Source organism: Lepidothrix coronata, unplaced genomic scaffold (assembly GCF_001604755.1).
Source record: "Lepidothrix coronata isolate B3197 unplaced genomic scaffold, Lepidothrix_coronata-1.0 Scaffold64, whole genome shotgun sequence".
In the NCBI taxonomy this organism is placed as follows: Eukaryota; Metazoa; Chordata; class Aves; order Passeriformes; family Pipridae; genus Lepidothrix; species Lepidothrix coronata.
Genome location: NW_016690244.1, coordinates 4,629,229 through 4,654,876, shown reverse-complemented (window position 1 = coordinate 4,654,876; position 25,648 = coordinate 4,629,229). Strand labels below are relative to the sequence as shown.

The 25,648-nt window shown below is 37.8% G+C and overlaps 1 protein-coding gene across 4 annotated transcripts in view; it reads right to left on the bottom strand.

Moving 5' to 3' along the window:
- NEK11 (NIMA related kinase 11) overlaps positions 1-25,648 on the bottom strand; it is an 84,208-nt gene that overhangs the window by 1,652 nt on the left and 56,908 nt on the right. For 3 of the 4 annotated variants that reach the window (XM_017817975.1, XM_017817976.1, XM_017817979.1), the window contains 3 exons: positions 24,279-24,403; positions 18,773-18,833; positions 12,995-13,091 (listed from right to left, as the gene is read on the bottom strand). In XM_017817975.1, coding sequence (XP_017673464.1) covers positions 12,995-13,091; positions 18,773-18,833; positions 24,279-24,403 — 283 coding nt within the window. The remainder of the gene's footprint in view (positions 1-12,994; positions 13,092-18,772; positions 18,834-24,278; positions 24,404-25,648) is intronic. The other variant, XM_017817978.1, reaches the window with a different exon arrangement.

Genomic DNA, 25,648 nt, shown 5'->3' with positions numbered 1-25,648 from the left:
CAGACTAATTTCCCTTCAGCATATCAGAGACTATCTACCTACTCTGTACACTTCTGCCACAGGATTTGTGCTTGTTTTTTTCACTGAAGTTCTATATGTTAGAGCAATTGAGAGTTGGTTGTCTTTTAGTATCTGACTTGCACATTTTAGAGGTGATGATGCCTTCAATTAGTAAGAAAGTTAGCTGGACTAATTGGAATCACATTGCAGGAACATCTGCAATTTGCATTAAAAAATGTCTTACTTTGGTTAGGTAAACTTGTGCTAAGCAGCCTTTCCTCCCACTAGCACTTTTGCTAGGATTTCAAAAGTATTTAGGCAGGACAATCATTCCCTTTTCCTTCATGCCATGACAGAATATCTGTCATGGCATGAAGACCTCTTAAATAAAGCTTCTCAGCAAATCTGAAGAAGGTTTCTCTGACAAATTTCTCTTCCAGATACTAAAATAATTGCATCTGAGATTCCCAAGTATTTCTCAAGCATTACACATGTCATTTTAGAACACCTGATGCCTTAACGCTTGTGGTAATTCTTTCAGATGAAAAGGGGGTACTCGGAAGGGAACCATGTCATATGGTGCCTGCATTAGGCTCCACAGCCAATGCCTGAGGGCAGCAGGGATCTGGGACACGCTCGGCTTGTGGCCATACCAAGGATTGCCCTTTCTGAACTATACAGCTATAGAGGTGTCTGCTGGTGCCAGTGTTAAGGCTTAACACTTCAATACTCTCTCTGCACATGGGTTCAGAGGGAGGGGGCACAACACTTCCCATAGCAGTTTAAATGGTTAAATCTGCCTCCCAACATCATCACATATTCCAGTTGTAGTTTTTTGCTGGTTTTGTATTGATTTTGCTACATGTCTACCACCAGGGCAAGGTCAACTGTTCCAACAGCATAGCCTACCTAAAGGGGTAGTTGTGATGCCTTTGAATTTTTAGGATTTTTAGCTTTTTGTAGATTTTAATGTAGCTGTATAGTCTGTCACACTTTAGAATAGTAGTTGGCACTCATCAAACCCTATTCCCCTATTTCATATTGAATTTTCTCAATTCTTTAGGCTTGTTTAGGCTCCTTTCAAGGCAGGACTATAGTAAACACATTCTGTTTAAGAACATATGCACCCCAGGCTTGAACAACAAGATACCATCACAATCAAAGGAACCTTCAAGCCCGGAACCTTGGAGAAGCTCCAAAGATCGTACGTGTTGTGAAGAAGAGGAAGATGAAGAAGAAGAGGAAGAAAGGCATCTTAGGACCTCTAACTCAATTTTTGGGGAGGCACACGGGGGGCAGAGCTGGGGGGGAGTAGTTCTCGGATCAGACCACAAATTGTGCATGCCTTTTTGTACTCCTTGCGCTAGAAGACCTTCATTAAAGACCTTCATTCTTATCGCTACTAAATCAGCCTGGTGAGTTGTTTTTTTCCCCCGATTCTTAGGCAACAGTTGCTTTTCATCAGTGGACATCCTGTTACTGCTGAGGAATAACATCATCATAGTGAGACGGCAGCCAGTAAGAGTCCCACATTATGTATATCCCCCCATTCTTAGGAAAACATGACAAAGAATTTTACTTTATTGCTTCTCAAACTTCTACTCCCATCCCACTTGCTTTCTCCTTTTCTTGCACTTTGGTCATGCCCAGGTATGATCCCCCTTTGTCTTCACGTTACCCCTCCCGCTGGCTCCTGACACAGACGCAGATCAAGAATTTGGGGCAAAGAAAGCCAAGACCCAGGATCAGAAGCCACAGGGCCAAGCTGGAATCTCTGCAGATTCAGACTAGACTCAGTGCTGCTTCCCATAACTAGAAACTGCCTTTTTCTTTTCTACCAATAGTGTTGTTTAGGGGAAAACTAAAACTCTTGGAAATAATTAATTCTCAGACACTGGAAGCCGAGGGATTGGATTACCACAAAAAGCTAAGTAGAGATTTGTTTGACAAATAATGTACATTTCTTCACAAAACATCATCAAAAATATCACAGTATTTCTCTCCAACAGTTAAAAATCAATATATGAGAACCTATTTTGAAATCACTGCTACTTCATCAGTGCCTTTACTGACTCCTCTCTCCCTCTTAGACAAGTGTGTTTAATTTTTTGGCACAGCTGTCTATTTAAAGATGAAAAATTAAGCAAATATGTACCTTGGGAGTATTGCTTCTGCCAGTAAATGTGACCTGCAGACTTGAATCTTTTCAGTTCAGCTTGGGAGAGCATGCAAATCAGCTAATCAGTATAACAGCTGATACAATAGAATTAATGGGGAAGTGTTCATAGGTTAAAAATTAAGGGGTAGGTAACAAAAATTACAACCTGCTTTTACAAAAGAAAACATCAGGCTCTGTTTGGACTTGGGAGCTGCATTAATTTGACTCTGCTATCACATCATGCATTTTCTGTCACAGAGGCAGAAGTGTAGAGTTTAAGACAGTAAATGTCAAAGAGGTGTTACTGAGTGAATCTATCACCCTGATTGAGGGAAGGTGGAAATCACTTCCCAGAAAGCAAAGTTTGTCCATTATGGCCCTGATCCTTTGCTAGGGGATATTTGTCCATCCATGTGAAGTCCTACAGAGGCAAAATTATGGATTTTGCACTGCCTTTCTGTTTATAGTTGGTTTGATTTCACATAAAATACAGGACACCTGCACTACTGTTTTGAAACTAATAAAAGCCAAATCACCAAATGTGCTGTGAGAGCAAGTACAGAATTCCCATTTGGCCATCCATGTTTTCTGATTTACTGACATTTACTCTGTGCTATCTTATAGCTCCCTCACCTACAAACTCACTATGAATCATCATCTCTTTCTCAGCCTAGACAACAGAAGCAAAGGGGATATCTAGGATTTCATTACTGTGATGAACTTTGTGGCCCAAACCCCCATCCCAAACTGCCCTAAATTGTTTTTCAGTGTGCTGAAATCAAAGGAGTTACATTGGGCTCTACCATTAAAGGGTCTGACCCAGGATGATACACACTAATGTGCTTAAATGTCATATCTCAGATTGTTTTTTCTCCCATTTCACTGGGTTACAGAGGCTTAGATAGATGGAGAGATTCATTGAGCACAGCTTTTCTCACTCCTTTTGGCTCTAGAGAGCAGTCTCAATGCTCCAGACAAAGGAGGCACAGGGCTGGGGACCTCCACAGCCTGGAAACATGCTGTGACCACCAACCTGTGGCTGCACAGCAGATATTGCCAGTATGGGGACACTGTCATGCATGGAAGCTGTGGTCTGAAAAATAATGCCTCTTGTTGCCAGCTTTTGTGCAGCACACAACTCATGCCTGAGAAAATTAACTGGAACAAGCCCACAGGCCATAAAAACAGACAGATATCTCATTTGTGGATAATAATGGGGTTTGGACACGAGATAGAGACTTAGTTCTATCAAGGATAAGGCACTTCTGAGCATGTGAGAAGCAGGAAGTATATCAGCAAAAGGGCACTTACTACTTCGACTCACTGCTGGCATTAGAGGGGAGCTAAATAAGAGCCTTGAGAACTGCAATTTTATACTCAGGGTGCCTAAAAGTGTTCCAAGTAATTTAGTGCATCTGGGCCCAAATGAATTTGTCAGGCTATCTGGTGATTTGGAGCTGATTTCCTATGCATCACTGTAAAAATTACTAAAATTTGACAATACAATAATGTTGTGTTCTCAACTGGCTGAGGAAGTTGTAAATCTTTCCGTAGATGAACAAAGAATTTTCTATTATCCCATGGGTCTTTATTTTGACTATTCTGCTACTAACTACATATTAACATTTCCTTTCTGGATTGGAGATCAATTACAATGCACGTACCTTTATGCAGCACTGACAAAAGCCACAAAACAAGATTAATGCTTACATTTGTGCTCCTCCATGGGCATTAGCAGCCGGGTTAATATCTCTCAACAGCTTGTCATTGCCTGCCTTGAAGGATGAATATGACACAAATCAGAAGCTAGAGGGGTTTTCAGCTTCTCATTTTCAAATGTCATTCAGCATGATGGCAACTCATTTAAAACCATCCTGCTCTCCCTCACGCACTCCCAAAGGGCAGTGTCACACTTTGCTTGAAAACACCCAGTTTTCACTAGTGCCTCCAGGGAGCTGTGGTGTGGTCTGTGCTTGGGAGCAAGGAGAGGCTCTGTAGGTGCCGAGTCACCACACTCTGCACAAGTCACTACTGAACACGCCAGAGTAATACCATGAAAGCCCCTGTGGTGGGGGGCTGGATCAGGCATCAGCAACAACATCTCACCTTTGTGGTAACAGGTAACACACACACTACTCCTGAGACAACCACAGAAAATTCAGTTATTTCAAAATACTATTGTTACTCATGCCTACCTCAACCTTAATAAAGAAACTTTCTGGACATGGAATACCCATTCCAGTGGGCATTTATTTATCTTTTTGGATGCAGCCAAACATCTATGAGCATACTCTAAAGCAGAAAGCAAATCTGTCTTGATTTGGGCTCATGAGGCACAAAAGCAAGTACAGGGATCTTTGAAAGAACAATTTCAGTAGACGCCACTAAATTCTGTTCTCCCTAACCCAAGGGTGTCCCTATGGAGTTCAGGAGTATTACTTAGGATTCTCATCAGTACATTCAATTCCGATTTGTCCCTGAACATTTTATTTCCAAGCATTAATTTATTAACCTTATATTTCTCTTTAAAACAGTACAATTGTTCCACTTTGCTGTGAGCCAGCAGTTACATGAATCTTGGTGAAAAAGATTGTTACATTTAACTCCCAAGATGACTCTGCAAAAGAATCAGGAAACTACATATCTTTAATCTCATACAAAATTCTGGTTTCTAACTGTACCAGAAAATCTTAGGATATCTGCCACAACGGCTCATGGTTCAGTAAACAAACGGGTTTATCTCAGAACACAAAAGATCTTCATCCTCTCAAGTTATCTTCCTGTCATTCGGTTTGCTGGCATTACTGACTATGAATGTTTAAAACTTCTTTGAAACTTGAAAGAAATGGCTCTGGGTTCAAAACTACACTTGCAGCAAAGCTTGTCTGTTGCTGTATAACAACCCTTTGAGATCTGCTAGAAGAAGTGCATAATAAGTTCCATGATTTATTTTTCAGGAACTTATTTCTAAAGGTAGGGTGACCCTTTTCTAGTTCTGACAGCTGTTCAATCTTGGGAAATGGCAAAGTCTAACAAAAGGCCTTATTAAAAAAAAAAAAAGGAAATTGAAAGAATTCTTATATAAAAGCTAGTAAAAAAGAAATCTGAATTGCTAATATTAGCCTTCACCTTCAAGCCTCAATGGACTTTGACTTTATGCATATTACTGCTGAATGAAAATTTCTTCACTTGAAGACACAATGATAATTTTCATAATTCGTCCTTAATTGCTTCCTAATTCCTTAATTAAAACACCTTAATTTGATTGCAAACAAAACTCTCTGATGTCCTACTTCAAAGACCTGCAAAATCTAAAGCATATTTAGGACATGTTTTCCCATAAGCCGGGAAGGATCTTATTATTAAAAGATGTAGACACACAGGTGAAGAAATATCAACAATAATATTCCCCATGCACCTCATTTTGAGAGATAAATGAATTTTTAAAATAGGAATTGAAACTGACATCTGCTCTTGGAAGAGGCGTTAATTAGAGTTTAGAGCTGTTAGTTGAAGTCTAGCTACTATGAATTTAGAAGATACTCTTTCATAAGAGAAAATGTTTTTTTTTTAGTTTTTCCCACAGAAAGAAACAAATTACAACAAAACATAGCCATTTAAATCAAACCTGAATATTCCAGTTTTAAAGTCTTCCTTCCTATACCAGGAAATTTACTACCAATACTAAAAATGAGAGAGGAAACATATTTGCTTATATAGAGCTATTCTTCATGAGATAGGATAGGTAAGAATCATGCCATTTAGTGCCCATGAAGAATCACCCAAAGCACACTTCCCTGGGCTGCAGTTTCTTTATATGCAATCCGAGACTTCCCAGTCTCGGATAAACTATTTTAAACAACATCCTGATTTTTAACAGTGTCATGGCATACAAAGAATCTTTGAAACGTCATTAGTTTAATTCACTCAGCATCACTGATCAAGGTCAAGCAAAAATTCATGGCACATTTAACACATACCTGACGCTATTTGCTTTGTTTATCAATGCATTTGTTTTAGACAGACGTGCCTGAAAAGAAGCACAATATACAGCTACATCTTGAATGTGGGCATGCGAGGATACAGTAGTGACCTCTGAAAAGTCAATAATTATATACAGTTCTCGTAAGAGTTTAAGAATATAACTGCAATCTCTTTTGTTCAGCTGTGTGGTAATACAGAGTTAATGCTGATTTCTTCTTATGTGGCTTGCTTTTGGGAATTGTACGTCTAGATGCCGGAAAATACAGCATAAAAAAAAAACCAACAAAGAATACTACTAATATTCACAGAAACATAACAATCATGCTATCTAAATAATTTGTTTCAGCTAGTAGATTCAAAAAGATAAAACCCAAGCTCACTCTGAAACGTGACTGATGTAGGAAAATTGTCATTAAGCTAAAACGCATTTTTCCAATATTCAACTCCTTTTATTTTCCTTCAGAAAAATGTTAATGGAGATACATGTCTAATGTGTTATGTTAAAACTAAGAGCAAGGTTAGGCCTTACAAATACTACTATCCTCTGGTTTTGTCACAATCTTTGGCCATGTCTAGCTAACGCAAACATGGTACATATACTACTGTGAACGTAGTACAGTTGGTTTGGTATCTCCAAACTCTGAAGACCAACACCTCATGAAAACAAGGTGCTCAGCAAGGAGGTTCCTTGTAGGAGAAGACAGACATGCAATAGAGCCACCTCTGATGCTGCTGCACCCTCAGAAGTGGCGGCTGCTCTCTTTGGAGTAATGGCAAATGCGGTGTTTCGGATCTGCAAACCTCTTGCCAATGGAAGGGGAAGTTTGTATGTTGCCCAGTCTCTGGTGGTTTACCCCTATTTTTTATGCTACCAGCTGTGCATTGTTTATTTTCTTCCACACAGGGAATGTGAGATGTATATACCTTAATGACTTACATATACAAAAGAAACAAATCACTATGTGATGACTGAGAAATAAAAAGTAAGATTTTTTTCCTTACAGAGAAGTACAGTATTAGAGTAGCAAGTAGATAAAGACAGAAGCAATACGGGACACAACACACATTGGTAGTCCTGGCAAGGGTTTGGTAAATGTCCTTTTCATATTCCCTACCTATATTTCCCTAAGTGCCTCTGTAAACTTCCCAAGGTTGCAATGCTGCTTCTAGTAAACACTGTCAAGATTCTTCAAGTGGTTCCACACTGAAAACAGACTATATAATTAATGCTCCGTGAAAGCACTCTCACATTTGCAAACTATTGACAAAATCAAGGTGCTAGAAAACTGAACAGCTCAATCTATGCATTATGTATGCACAGCATGAGAAACTAAGGAAATCAGGTTTTGTGTGCAAAACAAAAAGGTGTATAACTCTAATTCTCCAAATGTTTTGTTTGTTCCTTGACATTTTAAAATTAGTCTATACTTATAATTTTATATGTTTTGCTATTGGACTGCAATTTTCAAACTGAATAAAAACTTTCTCTAGTGCTAAACAATTAAAAAATTACTGTCCACTCACAAAAAAACCCTTAAAATTCAGGATAACAGAATGGCTCATGGATCTGTGACGTGCAGCTCAATAGAGAAGCTGAAAAAATGTGAGTTTTCTTTACATATCTAAGTAAATTCACAAAATACTACACATTATTTTAAGAGTTAGACCTGAGGTTTAAGTAATGGGTAAAATGAGCATTCCAAGAAAATGCATCAAGTTTAATTGTGCCCTACTATACTCACTCTAACTACTGAGTTTGTTCTCATTATTCATTTCAAAGTGCATCACAACAAAGGTAAAGTTGCTAAGGACTGTTGAAGTGATGGTATTGGCAGGTGACAGGCTTTTCCCATGTCAGATGCAGGATGGAGAGACGTAGTGTAAAAAACAAAGGGCTGCCCTTTTTTGACACGGAAAGGGGAAGAGTATAGACAATGGGAAGAAGTTGAATGAAGACCCATGGAAAATGCATGAGACCCTCAGGTTCAGCTTTAGCCTTGAGGGCGTACTACTGCTTCTGCTCCAGAGGATTCCCACACTTCTGGGTAGGACCCACTGTTTCACTTGCCTTTATTTCTTCTTGGGCAGGATTCACCTGTTTCCACTTTCTCAGCTGTTGCTTGGGACAGCAATGACTCCAAGCCAGAAGCATTCACTCACTTCTTCCTGATAGGACCCAAAAACCAGTTTTCCACATACAGGCAGGTTTAACTCTCCTAGTGCTCCCGGTTACTTTACTGTACTCTCACTTTCTTGTAAAGCAAACAGAAAACAGCAAACCCCAAATACTTCCTTCAAATTTGGGTCTGGAAGATAATGGTGCAATTATCTTGAAATACATTTACAGCAAAAGAAAGAGAAACTTATGGACTAAGATGTTTAATGTGTTTCCATAATGAACTCATTCAAGTAATTTGCAGACTGGCCTTTAAAAAATGAGATGTGAGAAACTGTGACAAGGAGGATGGATTTGTAAATAACATTTTGGCTTAGCCCAGGAGATGTAAAAAGCTATGGTTATGCCTTAAGATGTCTTGGGATCACCAGACAGAAATCATTACCAGAAAATGGAGTGTTGAACAGAACAACTGTGGTGTGCGTAAGAGGAATTCAATGCTCAGAAACATTTCATGATCAATACCTTCAAGAATCCTGTACTCTACTCATCTGCAAAAAAACGTGAGAGCCCAGTATCAATAAACTTCCTTGCCGAATATGTCTTTTGTTTGTGAGAAGACATCTTATTCCTCGAGTATGTTTGCATCATGGCACCTCCGACATGACAGTCAATGGCAATTCACAAGTCACTGAGAACTTTTTTAATGGAAGTCTAAAAAAACAATTAGGTTTTCTATATTTGTTACTTTTATCTTCACCTAAAGTTGCCTTCAATGACGTCAGTAACAAAACCAGTGTCAGCAGGCTCAAAAAGGTCCACCCAACACCTAATAAAATACTACATCAAATAATACTTTCTTTACTGCAATAATTCAAAAATGTGCATAAATAAATGTACAAAAAGTCTTCTATACTGTAAGCATTTTAGAACAACTTAAAGAATATGCAGTGACTATTCAATGACTTCGATATAACCTTTCTTTCTGAACTTTTAAAATAAACAATGCATTTGATGCCAACGTCACAAGCACAAGAAGCATATATGCATAATGCTCATGAGTCTGAACCAATGGTGTTATGAGCATTCACAGGAGCAGAATAAAAATATCACCAAATACCTTTTCCCCATGACTTCTGAAAGACAGCTTTACTTATGCTCAGCAGGGGATGATGAAGTCTTTTGCCTCATCATGGTATGCTGCTGTGTGTAAGACTTCAGGGACTGACTAAGAGGTGCTCACTGCTGTGTTAAAGGATTTTAATTTTCTTAAAATTTGGGGCGTAAAAGCCTTTTCCTTTTACTGACGAACACTTCATTGAATTCTAAACTGCATATTAAAGTTCATGGCTATTAAAATGACTCATTTTAATCATGGATACGTCCACAAAGGAGAACAAAACACTGTACTAAGTTTTTGTATGGACCTCAGGGAAAAAAAATTAATAGGTGCTATTTCAATTTGATCTGACATAGAAAAAAATGCTTTGGTTTGAGAGCTGCTTCTGAAGAAGTGGTTCTCTTCTGAGATGCACAGTTGGAAAGTCTCTATAAGGGAGCATCAGTGGAACAGTTGTTAGTTTTTCTTCATGGATCTCTCTGGTGAAGGTAATCTGGCTCTGGATAGTGTGTGACAGCTATGCTTCTCAGACTGAGGCATGCACCAAGTTACCCAGTACCATCAAGGATCGGAACCACCATGAGAATTAGATGGTGGGCAGGACAGAAAATACCAAGGAAGGGCTCCTCCTATTTCCTGCATCTAACATGACTCCTCAGCTTAAAATATGAGAAATATGAGTCACACAACTCTGATTTATATATTTGGTTGACTTCTCACTGTTAACATGCAAGGCTGGGAAGGAGCATAATGAGAAAAAGCTCAAGATAACCTTTGTGGGAGTTAAATCAAGAAATGGAGATTCCTTATCGATACTGCAGATCCCAATATCGAAATGCTTAGCACTGAAGCAGAAATTTTTGTGGAGAGAATGAACTCTGCTTGAAAGGTAACTCTCTGTTATTAACTTTATAACAAATTCTCATTCCAAATAAAACAGACTAGAAATTGTTATCACTGGAGTAGGTGATTTTATCATGCTTTTACTGAGAGGACAGCAATTCACAATGCTGGAACTGAGAGTGCAATGGGAATTGGAAAGAAATAGTAAGGGAAAATATTCAGGGGTTGTAGTGAAGAAAGCTGGTGACTGAATCATAAACACGCTCAGGATGTCTACAGGTTAAGCTCTGAGCTATTTTTTTTTTTTTTGTAACTTAAAATAGGAGGAGACCAAGGACTCCTACCTACCATATTCAAGGACATCAATGGCTTCCTTCTATACTCCTGTAAAGACTTTTAGCGCAACTCCCATCTCACATGAGTATCTGTGTAAAGTCCTATACAAGAATACAGTAGAAGCCTCCTAAATTGATGCTCTAATAAGCAGCGTCTCTCTACTGTCAAAGAAGGCATTCAGTGCAGCACACTGCAGTAACTCGAGCAATGAGCACATCACATCTGTGATCAAGTAATTGTCTTGCTACAGTTATTTGCAAGCCCACATTATTCATGTGTCCATTAGAAATGGCTAAAAGGCACTTTTGCTGTTAAACCCTGTGTTATTTTGGATGAATCTACCATTTTATCAGAGCTAATGAGATAGCTTTCTTTCAGTAATGTCACCTGTAATGTGTGAGCACAAACCTTACTTTCTGAGCAATCCATGACATAAGAGTCCCCCTCATCAGACTCTATTGTTGCTAGCATCTGAAAATGGTGCAAATCCCAAACCTTCATACTCCTCTTTCTACAGTGACTTGACACCCGAACAGATTTCACTGCATTTCCACATTATCATCCCTGCTCTTCTTTTCTCTTTCCTTATAAGAACTCCAGCTACTCAGTTGCTGTAGGACAACCCCTTCACATTGTCTCTTTCATTAGAAGTTGTGATCTGGAAGACCCCCCCTACTAAGCCTGCATCTACCTGAGTAAAACTGAATTGCACAAGTCTAAATTATATTAGCCTTGCTTAGGTGGCACTGCTGTGTGGATGACATACAACAAACACATCATGTGAAGTTTGCTGAGGGATGAGCAGAACAGCTGTGGCTTCATGCATTGTTGTGCAGCCAAATGTACTTCCCTCTTGCCACTGAAACCCCCACTGTGCCCTGTGTGCAGATTGGCCATGGGTCAGAGTTTGCAGTGATCTTCCTGTGTATGTGCATGCTGGGTACTGTGCTCACTCACTTGGTCCTTAACACTTTACCTTCCAAGCAATTAACATGCTCGCTCACCTTTATATATTCAGAAAACTACATAGTTGTAGCATATTTTGGAGAAAGGACAATAACATGAATCATAACAAATTATGAAAAGCATGAAAGAGCACTGGAAAAACAGAATTTGAAAGAAGCAAGTGACTTAGTCATACCTCAGCCCTAAAAGCAATGACCATGAAGTTCAAATAGTTAAGGCTTATCTGGGAACCATGAGAACACAAGGTGAAGGCTATATGATTAGTGGATATTTTGACTAAACAACCTCACCTTGAGACTAGATGGCACAACATGACACATTTTTTATTTTCATAAGTAGTTTCCATGAAAAGAGAATGGAAAGCAATACAAGTGGCAGGCTCTGAGACCTGCCGATTGGTTGCACAATGAAGTCTAAGCCATGAAGTGAAACCCTTTGAGCTGTTGCATTTTGAAATACCACAAAACCAAATAACTTCTATCTGGAGTAAATTTGATTGGTATTTCCCTTGAATACATGGTGATTGGTTTTAAACAGTGATTGCCATCAATGCTGTTGCAGTTGTATTCATTTTCTTTAGACTACTCACTTGAATAACTATTAGCATTTTGTGTTTGAACTTATTTGTATTCCAATAACATCCACCACACTGTTGGCACTGTCCACCCACACAAGAGAAAACTGCCCTTTTCTAAAGAGTTTACAATCTGAGAGCAGTTGAATCTTGCAACACTGCAAAGAATATTTTTCAGAACTAATATATATCATTACAATTATCAGATCAGCACCTAAATTAGGATGCAATAAAACTTGGAAAGTCAGAAATTACTGAATCAAGATAAAGGCTCAAGATACATTAACCAGTACATTCTAGGAATGAAGTACAGATCTTTGTTTTATTAAGAAACCGAAACTTTTATTAATAAAGTTGGGGTTTTAGCAATGCTGAAAACAAACAGACAAGGAGTTTCAAAGGGAACTGCATATGTAAATTCCTCTGTTGCATTTGAAAATCCCAGCCATCAGCAGCAATCGTGTTTGGTTTAAAACATTGTATCATCATGGAAAACAAATTCATTTACCTTTTGTTCCAGGCAAGAAAGAAGTGTGGGTTAGGGAGCAAACATGGTGATAATGTGTATACCTGCAGGTGATTTATGGGAATTTGGTGTGCTAATAAAGAAAGTGAAGTTCAGAACAACACTGACAGCGGTGAAGGCAAACTGGATCCTGGAAGGATGTCAGTGATTGCGCAGGTTACAAGAAAAGAAGAAGCAATGGTCAACCTTCATTCTCTCTGGAGGCAAGTAGGCATCCAGTCTGTAAAGAACAGCTTACCATCCACTTCTTTTTGTTAAAGGGATTTTTTTGGAGTAGAGAAACAACACATGGCTTTCTTTGCTGTGTTTTGCAGTTTTTCAAATCCATATTCTTTGCCTGCATATTGGTAACACATAAATATGGTACTTACTCCCTCATGCGTTTCAGTTTGGTCTCAGCCATAGTACTGTTGAGAGCTCTGAATCTCTGGGGTGCCCCTGGAGACACTCCGGTGACAGTCCTCGAGCCTACAAATCAATGCACAGACACATAACCTTATTCACCTTCTCCCCTGAGCTCTATTGCAGAATCAAGGGCAGTCAGAAGGAGGAAGACTATTCCTGTTTCTCACAAGGTAGTGCCACATTAATTAAAGATGAATTAGATTATTAAATGCACATTAAGGGCAACTCCTTTCTGAGGGACGAGTAGATTTATATCTTAAGGGCACCAGAATTATAAAAATAATTTTCTTTCCATGTAGCATACAAGGAATTACAACAGAAAGGACAATCACTTGAGGAAGTGCTGGGACAGATAAATATTTCAAAAAAAAAAATTGGCCAGATAATATGCATTTTCTTCCATTGTTTTTGCACTTATTTTAAGAGCAAGAACATTCTTCCTGGCAGGCAAGTCTCTCCTTTAGCTTGATCATTACTGTAAACTGGAAGTATTTAACTTACGACATCACTTTCTCCTTCAGACAAAGGTACTCTTTTTATGTATGCACATATATATACATATATATATATATATATACAAAAACATACCTGTATATGTAAACACATATATGTGTAAGAAATATACATATGCATAAACACACATGTTCACTCTTTCTGTTTGCAGATCTCCTGGGTTGTTGCAATATTTAAGGGCCTAAGATTCACATACCACTGAGGTACCCATCCACAGGAATACAGAAGTACTGAATCATAGGGGTCTGTGAGGGTTATCAGCTCCAATATCCCGCAATTTCATATAGTCATTCCATCATACAAGTCTGTGGTTTTCCTAAGGAATTTATGCATTTATTGCCCTGATTGCTCCCATTGGAAGACAATTCCTAAGTCTCACTGGGAGAGCTGGTGGCTAAAATCTCTCCTATTTCCTGAATAAACTTCTTAATTGGCCAGTTCATGCTCATTTTCCTCCTGTGCCAGTCGTTTTCTTTGTTCTACTCAGTTCTTTCCTTCCCTTTTGCATACTCCTTTCATTTCTTTATAATTGGAAAGAGATCCTATTTCAGCTTCCAATTTGTTAAGCTAAACAAAGCAGCTATTTTAGTGGCTTCTTGCAAAAGAAGAAGAATCCTAGTATTAGGATTTCACTTCCCAGAAGAGGAGAAGATGTAACAGGGTGGGATTACATCCTGTGTAAATGTGTGGGCTGTGGCACACAGGACTCGGGTTCTGAACAGGAGTGGGAGGGCTCTGCATACAATATGAACAAGCCAAAAGTCAAACACATTAACACAGTGCCTTGTCTAAATGAACATGCACTCCTCTCCTAACAGTGCTTTTTACCTTGGACTCAGCTGGGATTTAGTTTGGATTGCATTAACATCGATCACATGGAGGCAGAGGGAGCTTGCATCAACCCCCCTGCTATGAGCAGTATAGACAACCCCAGAGAGCACTGAATGCTTCCCTGGAACGTGTAATCATGGCTTTTCCAAGGGTTAAGCTCCTATGTCTTACAAAATTCTAGGTCCTGATCACATACGTTTGAATGCTGAGACTAAAACTTTCCATTGTGAGGGATCTTATTGAATCGCTCACAGTGTCTGCTGGATTCAGAACCCTGGAAGCAAGCGTGGAGAGAGACCACAGAAGAAATGGATTCCTGACTATTATCTGGCATGTTTTGACATTTTAAAACATTTTCCTAGCTTATCTTTATACTTAATGGATAATAGTTGTCTGGTGCCTAAGTATTACAACTGAGATATAGTTAACGAAGCTTAAAAGATGAAAAATTACAAGCTCAGTTGTTACCAGCAACCAATTAATTCACCTATTAATGCAAAAAACATGTCCTGATCATTTACTGTAACACTACACATGCACGTCCATACATTTTGCCTCGGAGTCTGTAAGCATTCAATCCCTTTAGCGGCACTGGAAAATTCAGCTATCCTCAGCGTGGCCCTGAGGAAACCCCAGGCACTGTGAAAAGCAATGCTCGTGAATTACTGGGTGGCACACTCCTTTGTGAGCTGGCACAGAATTAAGGTCCAGACCTGGGCTTTGGGGCTTCGAGACCAAAAAACATCAATGCCCTGAGCACCACTGGCCTAAGGAAAATATAATCTTTGCATTCTCTTAAGAAAGAGTACATTTAACCACAGGCCTCAGATAAATTCTGGTATTATTATTACAGGATATATCACTGTAGTAAGAGCTCGGCATATTCATTCTGCTTAGTGGGTTCAATCTATCTATTGCTACAATATTTCCTTCTCCTCTGACATTTCATTATTAAAGACGTCCTTCTTAGATTTTTTTTTTCCCAGGGATTTCTGGCTAAATAATTTGTGTTTTGTCTACTCTCCACGTAGGCAGTTGGCCAAGCAAAACTTACTCTCTACATGTTAACTAGTATCTATCTTTCCCTCCATTCAATAAGATTTTCTGGGTACTGCAAAGCAGCAAGGACTGCAGATTGTAGGATGCTGCAAAGATGTGGTTAATCATTAAAAAAATGAGTTCTCAGTGAAAACCACTAAGTTTGACACATTGGTGTTACAACACAACTCAAAGAATTTTGCTAGAGTGATTCATTATCACACCAACTTTTATATCAAAGGTATTTACTTAGAAGCAGTTACTTAATTAATAATATATTTTGTACTCAGCTTCGGGCAGTTTGCCTACCAACATAGAGCATGGAACTGAGCTTCTTCAAAAAGCTACCAGATAATTACTTGCATTTTTTATGCAATATATAGTTCTTGATTCATTAAATAAAATCAAATGAAACAAGAGCACTGACTTTTCAAAACCAGGTATTGTGGTTTTCTAAATGTATTTCACAGAATAGTATCTCCCAGTGTCTAGTATTGCAGAGAACAATACAGGGCAAAAGGTCTTTGTCCTTTCAGGTGATGGAACATCAGTTTGAGGTTCTCACTGAGGATCTGTAAGGAAACAAATTCCTCTGCCTGAATGCTTATTCACAGGTGCATTATCTGGTGAGACTTTTCATACATTGTGGTCCAAAGGCATTCCTACAAATATTTCTGCTAATGACCAAAGAATTGGTGACAGACATCTACTGCATCTCTTGGTAAGTCATTATCTGTTGTAAAGCTATTATCTCCACTGAATCATAGACTTCCATTTGGATTTCAGATTTCTTTCTTCAGCTTTCACTGCTACATATGAGATCCTACAATGCCTTTTTGTACAAGGTATAAAAGATTAGAATCAGATGTGTTTTCCTGATTCATAAACAATACAAAGTGACCCAACTGCCCTAAACCTTCTCCTCCTTAATAAACTGTTTTTCAAACTCCCTTTCCTTTTGCAGCTCTTTTCTGCGATCTTCCCAATTTTTCAACTTTTATCAGTATGGACTATCTTATTTCAAATACACTCCACATGTACCTGTATAGCCAACAAAAAGGCAACCACTAAAGCTCTGGTACTCAGAGTGATTCTGTGGGACCTCTTGAGGATAAAGTTTAGTCACCTCATAAGTCCTTTTACCCTTAAACACTGAGGTTTATACTAAAGAAACTTCACCTGTGGAAAAAAAATGTATATTTATTGCATTCTTTTTATCACAGCCTTTGCTAACATGAAAATAAGTTCTAGTTTTTTCCTACTTATTTGTTCACTAACAACTGCTTGAAATGACTCATAATTTTTTCACAATACCTTTAACAATGAAAGACGCTACAAGAAATTCTGGCCTGGCCAAATTTCTGCTTCTGCTCTATGACTGCCATGAAATCCATACTGTTTTCAGGAGTAGTCATTATTATATTGTAGTTCTGTAGCCCAGTATTATGGTATTGCAACTTCTAGCACCAGACCACACACCTCGATCTGAGTTTGCAAGGATTCAGGATTCATCTGATCTTGTCCTGACAGAAATTTTGATTTAATTGCTTAAGCTCTTCAGCAGTTCTTCTAATGACTAGTTAGTTGTGCTATTTTGTTTTATTTCCACTTATTCTTGTAACATACAACCTGGATTTTCAGATGGATAGTAGTGTTCTGTGTAGAAAGACACATTTATAACTAACTCAATTCAACCAATGTAGTTAAAAAAATGCAGGCCTGGAAGTGGACAAAACTAGCTTTAGGGTAAAAAAGAGAACAAGTATCTAACCTATGTAATATGCCCCATATACAGAAAATTTTTATGTACCGTGAATTTACAGCCCATTGAAGAATATGCAAAGTATACATGAATATTAGCAAACACAAAAAAAATACCCCAACTGCAGCTTTATAGCTTGACACTGGAAGAACTCAAAATAGTAAAAGTTTAAACTTTCTCAGTGACACTGAGCATACAAAGATATGTTTCTTACTATCATCACAGATATTTGTTCGGAGCAGACCATACAAACCTAATTACTACCTTAGCTCGGAGAAAGGCTGTAAGTTTCAGCACAGACTGGCCCGAGATTTCTTTAATAATAAAAGCACAATTTAAGTCTTTAATATTACAATTTTAAAAAAGCATCTTCTTGTTCTTAATAGTGAAAGGAAAAAGATGACAATAAGGATCTCTGTAATACTAAGACTGTTTTTAAAAAACCACTCTTTGTCTTTGACTAATTTTCAGGTTTGTTCCTAGAAGCCTTCAAGATAACTCCTCTGTTTAATTAAAACAACAATTGAAGACAATGATGCTGCAAAAGCATAACTGATTGCAGAATTTGACAGCAGTTTTCTGTTAGTGCAAAGAGAAACTGGATGTAAATGTTCCTTCCTTCAGTCCTAAGGATCTCCCTGACAAGGGACCCAGAATATGACCAGTGGCTACAAGACTATGCTGGCCATAGCTTTGATTGCTCCCTTTCATCCTTCTTCTTCTTTGGCTTTCTCTTCCCACCAGTCCATGCTCACAAATAGGGACAAAACAGAGCTCAGAAGAACCTCTGGAAGGAGGACTTCCCAGGATTCCCCTATGTTCTAGTCTTAGAGCCACAAGATAATACTGAGTCAGGTTTATCCAACTGAATGAGTGCAAATGAAGCTGCTAAATGAGATTGCAGTTCCCATGGGAGCCTTTGGAACTCAGCTGGGCTTTCGTGCAACTCACACACAGGCTGCTGCTGGCACAGATCAACTGGGTGGTCTTCAGGGGCAGTGACTAAGGCAGCCACAGTAAATAGCTTTCTTTCATATATGTCTTCTTTTTAGCTTTTGAGTTGACCACAAGAAACCAGGCTTTCAAACTCTGAATTTATATATAGAATTTGCAGGTGATTTTAGGACTACATTGCAAACTTAAAGTCTCGGTGATTTCTCTGTACCTCTAATGAGATACTGCAACATAAATATTATCCAAACCTTGATCATAATTTGAAAAAAAAAATTTAATTAATTTTCTCTTATTGTTGCCAGTACTAAAAACTATAAAACAACTTACATATCCTCAAATATTTTCCTCTGGAGAAAAAATGGTAGAAGCCAAGTTTTTAAAATCTTTTGTTACTACATTCCACACCTCTAACTATTATGCTTTAACGGTTTTATTATTTTCAACAAAAGCACTTAACTGTGCATGCAATTTCTTTCTGCATATTTATACTTCTCTGCAGTAGATTAAGGAAGTAATTTTCAAGATCACATTTTTTTGAGTTATTTTGTTGCAAAATGGAAATAATTGGACTGTGATGAGTACAGACTGCTAATAACTGCTGCTATTTAAAGAAGAGATATTGTTTAAAGAAGAGATATCATCTTACCCAGTGAGCTATTATTCAGGACACTCTCCAAATACTTAACCATTGCCTCAATATCACTGTTCTGTGAATAAATGAAATAGGAATAGCATTAGTGTGAACACCAACTTAAATATAAACACTATGTTCCAGAGGTATGATCCCACAAACACAGAGGATATCACACCAAAAAGTGTCAAGACTAGACTACAAAGAAGTTACAATTGCCCAGGACTTTTCGTATGTTTTCTTCTCCTAAAACACCAGGCTTGGGAATGGTGTCATATCCAAACAATTTACGTCAGATTCCTTGCACAACACAAGTATTTAGAACAACCATGCATGGAGTTTAAAGAAGATATATTTACTGTGGAGGGTGGAGTGCAGTCTCTGAAAATACACCAGCATTTTACCATCATTTAGTCCTGGAATATCTAAACCAACATTACACTGAAAAAGGCAAGTATGTGCTTCTTAACCATGCCAAAATTTCTTATGCTTGTGACAGATGTCCACAGCAAATTAATACTTATGTTTCATGTAATTGCATCTACGCATCTAGTAACAATGACTAACTGAAAAATTTTCAGTTAAGAAGAGATTTTAGCACTTTTCTATTTCAAGTGTTCTGTTTCCAGATGATTAACAGTTTTTCCATGATATCTTTCATGTGAAATGCTGTTTGTGTACACAGATGAAATTTAAAGTTCTGGTTCTTAAGCAATGATTGTTGTCTAGGAAGTACCTCACAATTTTATTAAGTGCAAGAGAAACTTGGACTCCAGGTTTCTAGAAGGTGCTGCCATATCACATTTGACAACATGGCATTTCTTGACTATTTAAAACTGAAAGTCAAAATCTTGATCTTAATAAAAAATATGTCAAAAATATGTATTTTAAAGAAATATTCAGCACTCTATGCCTTTTAGACAGAAAACAATGGGATTAAAAAAAAAACAATATGGACCTCCACTTCTACAATGGACAGTCTGCTTTATATTCTTCTGTGATCGTACTCAAAATGCTCATTCTAAATTTCTAAAACTGAGGAACTGCCAGTACACCTTAATGGGATAGCAATAACTGTTGGCAAGTACTGCTAGCTGGTTAATGACCTTCTGGTGCAAATGGGAGCTGTTATGGATGAGCATGAACTAACTACTCTTCACCCCAAGTGAATATTTGAGACAGGCTCTGCTATTTTAGCACAATGGGAATCAGCTTCCTGGTGTCCATCACAACAGGTAACACAAAAGCTGTAGATTTGAAGAAACCTCTTTGCCCTTTTGGAGCAGCCTGTGGGATCCGGGATCAAGTCAGCACCGGGGTTTCCAGTTCTGCAGCCCACCTGAAGTGCCTGAGTTACCTCAGATGACCAAGTTAATCTCAATTTGTTTAGCTGGGGCTTTTGCCGGTCAGCAGTAAAATGCCCAGGAAATGCTAGAAAATGCATTCATTACATTTATATATACAATACATATTAAATATTGAATTAAGACAGTATTATTGATATAATTTCTCAGTACTTCTAAAAATTATTAAAAGAACCTATAAGACTTCATTAAAAAGTTATTATTTTTCACTAAAAATTAAAAATTAATATTAATTTTCTGCTAATATAATTTTGCATTTTTTTTTTATTTTCATTCTTACTAAGTTAACCACAAATCTGCAGACAGATAGAGAAAAGCATAGTAAATGACTATTATTGCTTTAATTAAAACTTTTTTTTTTTTAATGGGATAAAGACTCTAATTCCAAAACCTTTGACTTCTCTCAACAGGACATCACATTAATTCCAATTATAACAAGAGAGCTGATTTTTTTCTCTTTATGCTGTAAGGCAAAAGATACTTTTTCACCTCTCTCATCACCCCTGCCTTTTCTCCACTTGGGTTTAGCAACGGAAAAGGATTTAGCTGTTTTATTTAATATGTTTATTTAATGTTTATCTATTTAATGTGTTTCTTTAATGTTTCTCTTTTTTTGCAAAGAAAGCAAAGCCCTACAGAATAGGCAAGGGACTCTGACAGACACACAAAAGAGAGGCACTCCTACGTGTGAGGGTCAGTGTGGATGAATGCTTGCTCATTTCAGATTCAGAACAAACAAGAGCCACAGGCCATACCAAGGCATGCGTTAGGAATCCAGTGGAGCATTTTTGGGGTGACAGCACACAGACCACTCACAGCTGCTGGAGCTATGATAATTGATGCCAGCTTCTGGTCTGACAATCTCAGAAGCAACTCAGAATTTTAAAATAGGAACCTATTGTAGCACATTAGGAGACTTTGTCATAATGAAGAGGGTGAATTTGTTACTATGGTCACTAAAAGAAAACACAAAGAACAAGGTGATAAACTGCAGTAGAGAGCATTAATTAGCATCTCATCTAAATCAAAGCCAATGGAAGCTTCACTGTGCACCAACTTTTCAAGATGAAACCTCTGTTAAACATAGTATTTTAAAATATTTCTAGAAACAGGTTGTCCTTCTCTTTCATGATTTCCCCCTAATTAGAAACTGGTTCTCCTTGAGAAAAAACCATGTGGAAAAAAAAAACATTGACTTGAAGAGGGAGAGGGATGGAAAAGTAATTAGCAAATTGCTGCTTGAAATCTGTCAATCTGCATTCCTACTCCAAAACAGAGGAACAAGGGACACTAAACTCCAATGCTGGACAATGTATATGAAATCAGACAGGCTGTATTGAAAGGTATCAATATGAGAAAAAAAGTTGTCTCAGCTCCCATCCTAAACCTTTAAAATTACTGTGTTCCAGTGCCTAACTCTACCTTCTTAACTGAAGGTGTTGCATCTCAGGTAAGGCCACTACTTCTCAGTCTGTCTTGACATCTATGGGAGCTTAACATAGCTTGAACAAATTGCTCAGATCTCTTTCTACATCTTGCACCCCAATTTGTTTTTCAATTAGATGACTTTTCTGACCCCCATGCTACTGCATGAAATTGGGATTTTTTTTTAATCCTTGTTTGTAGTAATGGGGTCACCAGGGAGCGCCACCAGATGCAGCAATTCTGCACACTCTGCACAGAAATAACTAGTACAGCAATGTTGGAATTGGAAATTTGAGAGATTTGCAGAAATTAGGATAGCAACTAGCTTAAAAGTCCTTACATGGTTGCAGTGGAATGACTTCTTTGTTAGCACATACCTCCAAAAGCTTACTTTATGAAGGTATTTTTGAAGAAAGACTTTGAGAGTATGAAATACACCATAGAAATAGAAGTAGGAGTTTTGGTATTAAGTAAATGACTGCAGAAGCAAATTTCTGCTATTCCGGTAGGATTTCAAGCTTATTATTAATACTGAGCATGATCCCTCCTATCTTTGAGTGGGATTCATCTCACACAACTGCTACCATCCAGAATGAAGATGTCCTGTGCATGCTAATAACTGTAGATCCCTTTATAATCATCAAAGAGGGACCTCTCAGCATATTCCATCTAACCTGCATTATGCTTTCTTACTTCCCCTTACAGTACTGACTTTCTGTTTAGTGAGTTCAGACACAGGTTCAGATGTGCACAGCTACTCTGCTTTGACCTTGGACTTACTGCAGAATTTTTCACTTGAGAAAGTGAAAATTGACTATTTTCACTTCCCAGGAAATAGAAAAGGTAATTGTGTCAGTAGCCAGAGACACACTTATCGTGTATCTAAGGTGCTGGGGTCAACATGAGAAAAGCACAGATAATTATTTTCTTTGATAAAGGACATCCTAAAAGACAAATGGTCATGGGGTGCTTCCCAGTCAGTATGTGCATGCCAGTTCACAGAGGGTTAATGCTCTGTGTGCACACAGACTGCTGGTAAAGCAAAGCTTCAGGGCCAGGGGGGCTGGATAGAGACAACAGGGTGCCAGTGAGACGGCTCTTCTAGCCCACCATGTTGGTTCTTGCCATCACTGAATTTTGGGTCACTGCAACATGAGGGACTGTCGCTGCTCACATCTGAAGGCCAACAGCTAATTTATTCTGCATTATTGAGAAATCTATTTTTATCTTCTGCCCTTTGTTAATTCTAAGCAGCAGTCTGCCTGTTCAAAAACACTATTGATTGACACTTAATGATACCATCAATGAAAGCTGAATGAGAATTTTAAAAGGTATTCAAAAAAAAATAATTCTCAGAGTCTGATGAAAATGAGCAATAATTCATTCTCAGGAGTATCTTGTAGTAGACTTTCTGGGCAACAGATTCTTTGTATGTCTATGTCTTGGGGGTAAGCACAAACTCAGCAAACTGAAAAAAAAAACATTGTCTAAGATATTCTACTGTTTTACAATTGACTGATAATTTCTTTAGACCACTACTGTACAAACCACTCCTGAATTTTAAGGCATCCCGTGTGTTTAATTTGAAAACTAGGAGGACATTTCTAGATGGAATGAAGCTGTTTCTGAGTAAACTTCAAGTTTTATTGGTGAGACAACTTCAGGATTCCCTGGTACTGTGATAAAAGTAGTGTTCTGATTTCTCACACAACATTTTACTTTTGCTGTAAAAACTATATCTTAAAGAAGTTATAAGTTCAAAATCTTCAAAAAGTATGAGTTATTTATAATTTTGTGAGGAGCATTAGTACACTTGGCTGGTTTCCTGAAATGCAGAAGACATCATACTCTGTTCTGCAAAATTTGCACATGAACACAGAATAAAGTAAGTGGTCCTAAGCAGAACCAGACAGTACCATTCAGAGGCAATGTAGGCAATGCTTTAAGCTGGTGGCCCATGAGAGAAAGGAACTGTTCCTGAGTGCCTTAGGAAGATCCATTTTCAGAACTACCTTGGGCATTTAAGTTTATTGATTTCACTGAGACTTGATCACTGGAGACAACACTCAGCTCATTCTGGTCAGATCTAAATTAGGTGCCTTTTCCAATAATCTTCAACCTTCACACTGCAACCCCTGACTTTCTTGTGGCAGTCTGGACTACTTTAAGCCTTTCAGCAATAAGTTTTCTCTCCACAACACTTTCTGTGACTCTTGGGAAAGTCTACAGATTTTCTGGTCAAGTCTTGCAGCTGTTAAGGTTCATAGTTCTTCACACTGTCCTAGAAAATACGTCTAATATAGACAGGAAGAAGGGCCAACTAGAGGTGCCTATCTCTGTCCAGGAATTAGAGCTGGAACTTAGATCCTATGCTTGAAGTATACTTTCAGCTTTAATTTATTTTAAACCATAGCTAACATGTGAGAGGACTGGAATTTGAGTGTTTTAGAGTCACAAGGAGTTTCCTGACAATTATCTACCTGAAGGCTTTCATGGGAATGTTATCTTTAATGCTAAAGGAATGCAAGAATCTTTCTCATCAATCTCTCAGAAGAATTACATATGCATACACTTATAATTAATTAATAGTATTGATATATACACATATTCCTAACAAAAAAAAAAAAAAGAAAATCAGTAATGTCAGTAAGACAAACTCTCAGGAAGGAACTCAATTTTCTCATGGAAAATGAGCATCAAGTGTACACTGTTTTCTCAAAGGTCACATATACCTGGTGATTGGTCTTAGAGACAGTCTGTGATGCTTCTGCATCTTCTTCCTCCTCACTGTCTTCTGAACAGGATTCAAACTCATCTTTATAATATTCTTCTGCAATTTCTGGATCTTCAGGGATCTCTAAAGGCAATTGTGGTTTTATAGAATATATAGGGAAAAATGCATGATCTTAGAAAGATAACATGAAATGTATAGCAGAATGTTATGTCAATAGCAATGCATTCTGTAATTGAAATCAAAGGATATTTTCTCAGATTGAAATGCTTGTCTTTGATGTTATGATAAGCAGTGCTAAAGCTGTCTCTGGCAAAAGGTTACATCCTCATCATATGCAAATTAATGACCTTAAAGGATCTATATTGATATTGCACTGAAATCACTGAACCATAGAATAATTCAGGCTGGAAGAGACCTCATGGGATCATCTAGTCAAAGCAGGGCCAGAACTGAATTGAATCCAGCTTTTGTGAGCTGAAATTATGCCTCACTTTGGTTTTCTCTAACACACATAACCTGTGGTGAATACAACTGCTAAGCTAAAATGCAAAATAATATATACCAGGTACATGTTTAAAAGATATGAGAAATTAAATCTATGTATTTTTCCAAACTTTCCCCACTCAAAACAATAATGAAAGAAAAGAAACTTGCGTAAAGTCAAGCTATGTATACTTGGGTGTAATGCTCTCTCAGTTTATTACTATCACAAGTTTTAGTAATAGCAGTGAGTGCTATATTAATATAGCCATTGAGTCCATGAAGTACAATAATTGGTATTAAAACTCAACACATTCATCACAGCATGAAAGACACTCCAGTCACTTTTCTCTGGGTGAAATACTTTAGCATCCTAGACTCTGTAAGAAAAGAGTTAGTGAAACAGCTCAAGGTGTGATTGCATCTGCTTCAGGGAGATATTATGACAAGAAATGATAGTTGAAGATAAAAAGTGCTTAATGTTCAGCTATCATAAATCACCATTGTCATAACTCCAGCTAATGCTGACTTCCACCACTCTCCTCAATTAAATTTGCCCCTTTAAAGAAATATGAACTATCTTAAATTTTACTACATTGAAAGAAATTATATTCAAACAATATGACATAAAAATGATTAATAGATTTTTTTTAGTTGTTTCACATGGATAAAAACCCAAAGCATTCAAACAGTGGAATACAATTAAAATCCATTAAAAGACATTTGAGTTTGGGCAGGAGGAATAATTCTTATCTTTAAGGCCTAAGAAAGAGAACTCAGGAAAAATGTGAAGCTGTATCTAACTGCAGCATTAGGTGGTTAAGCTCTCCTGTTGAGATAGGAGCTTTACTATCTACTGTCTCCAAAATAATTTAAAAAATACTTCCT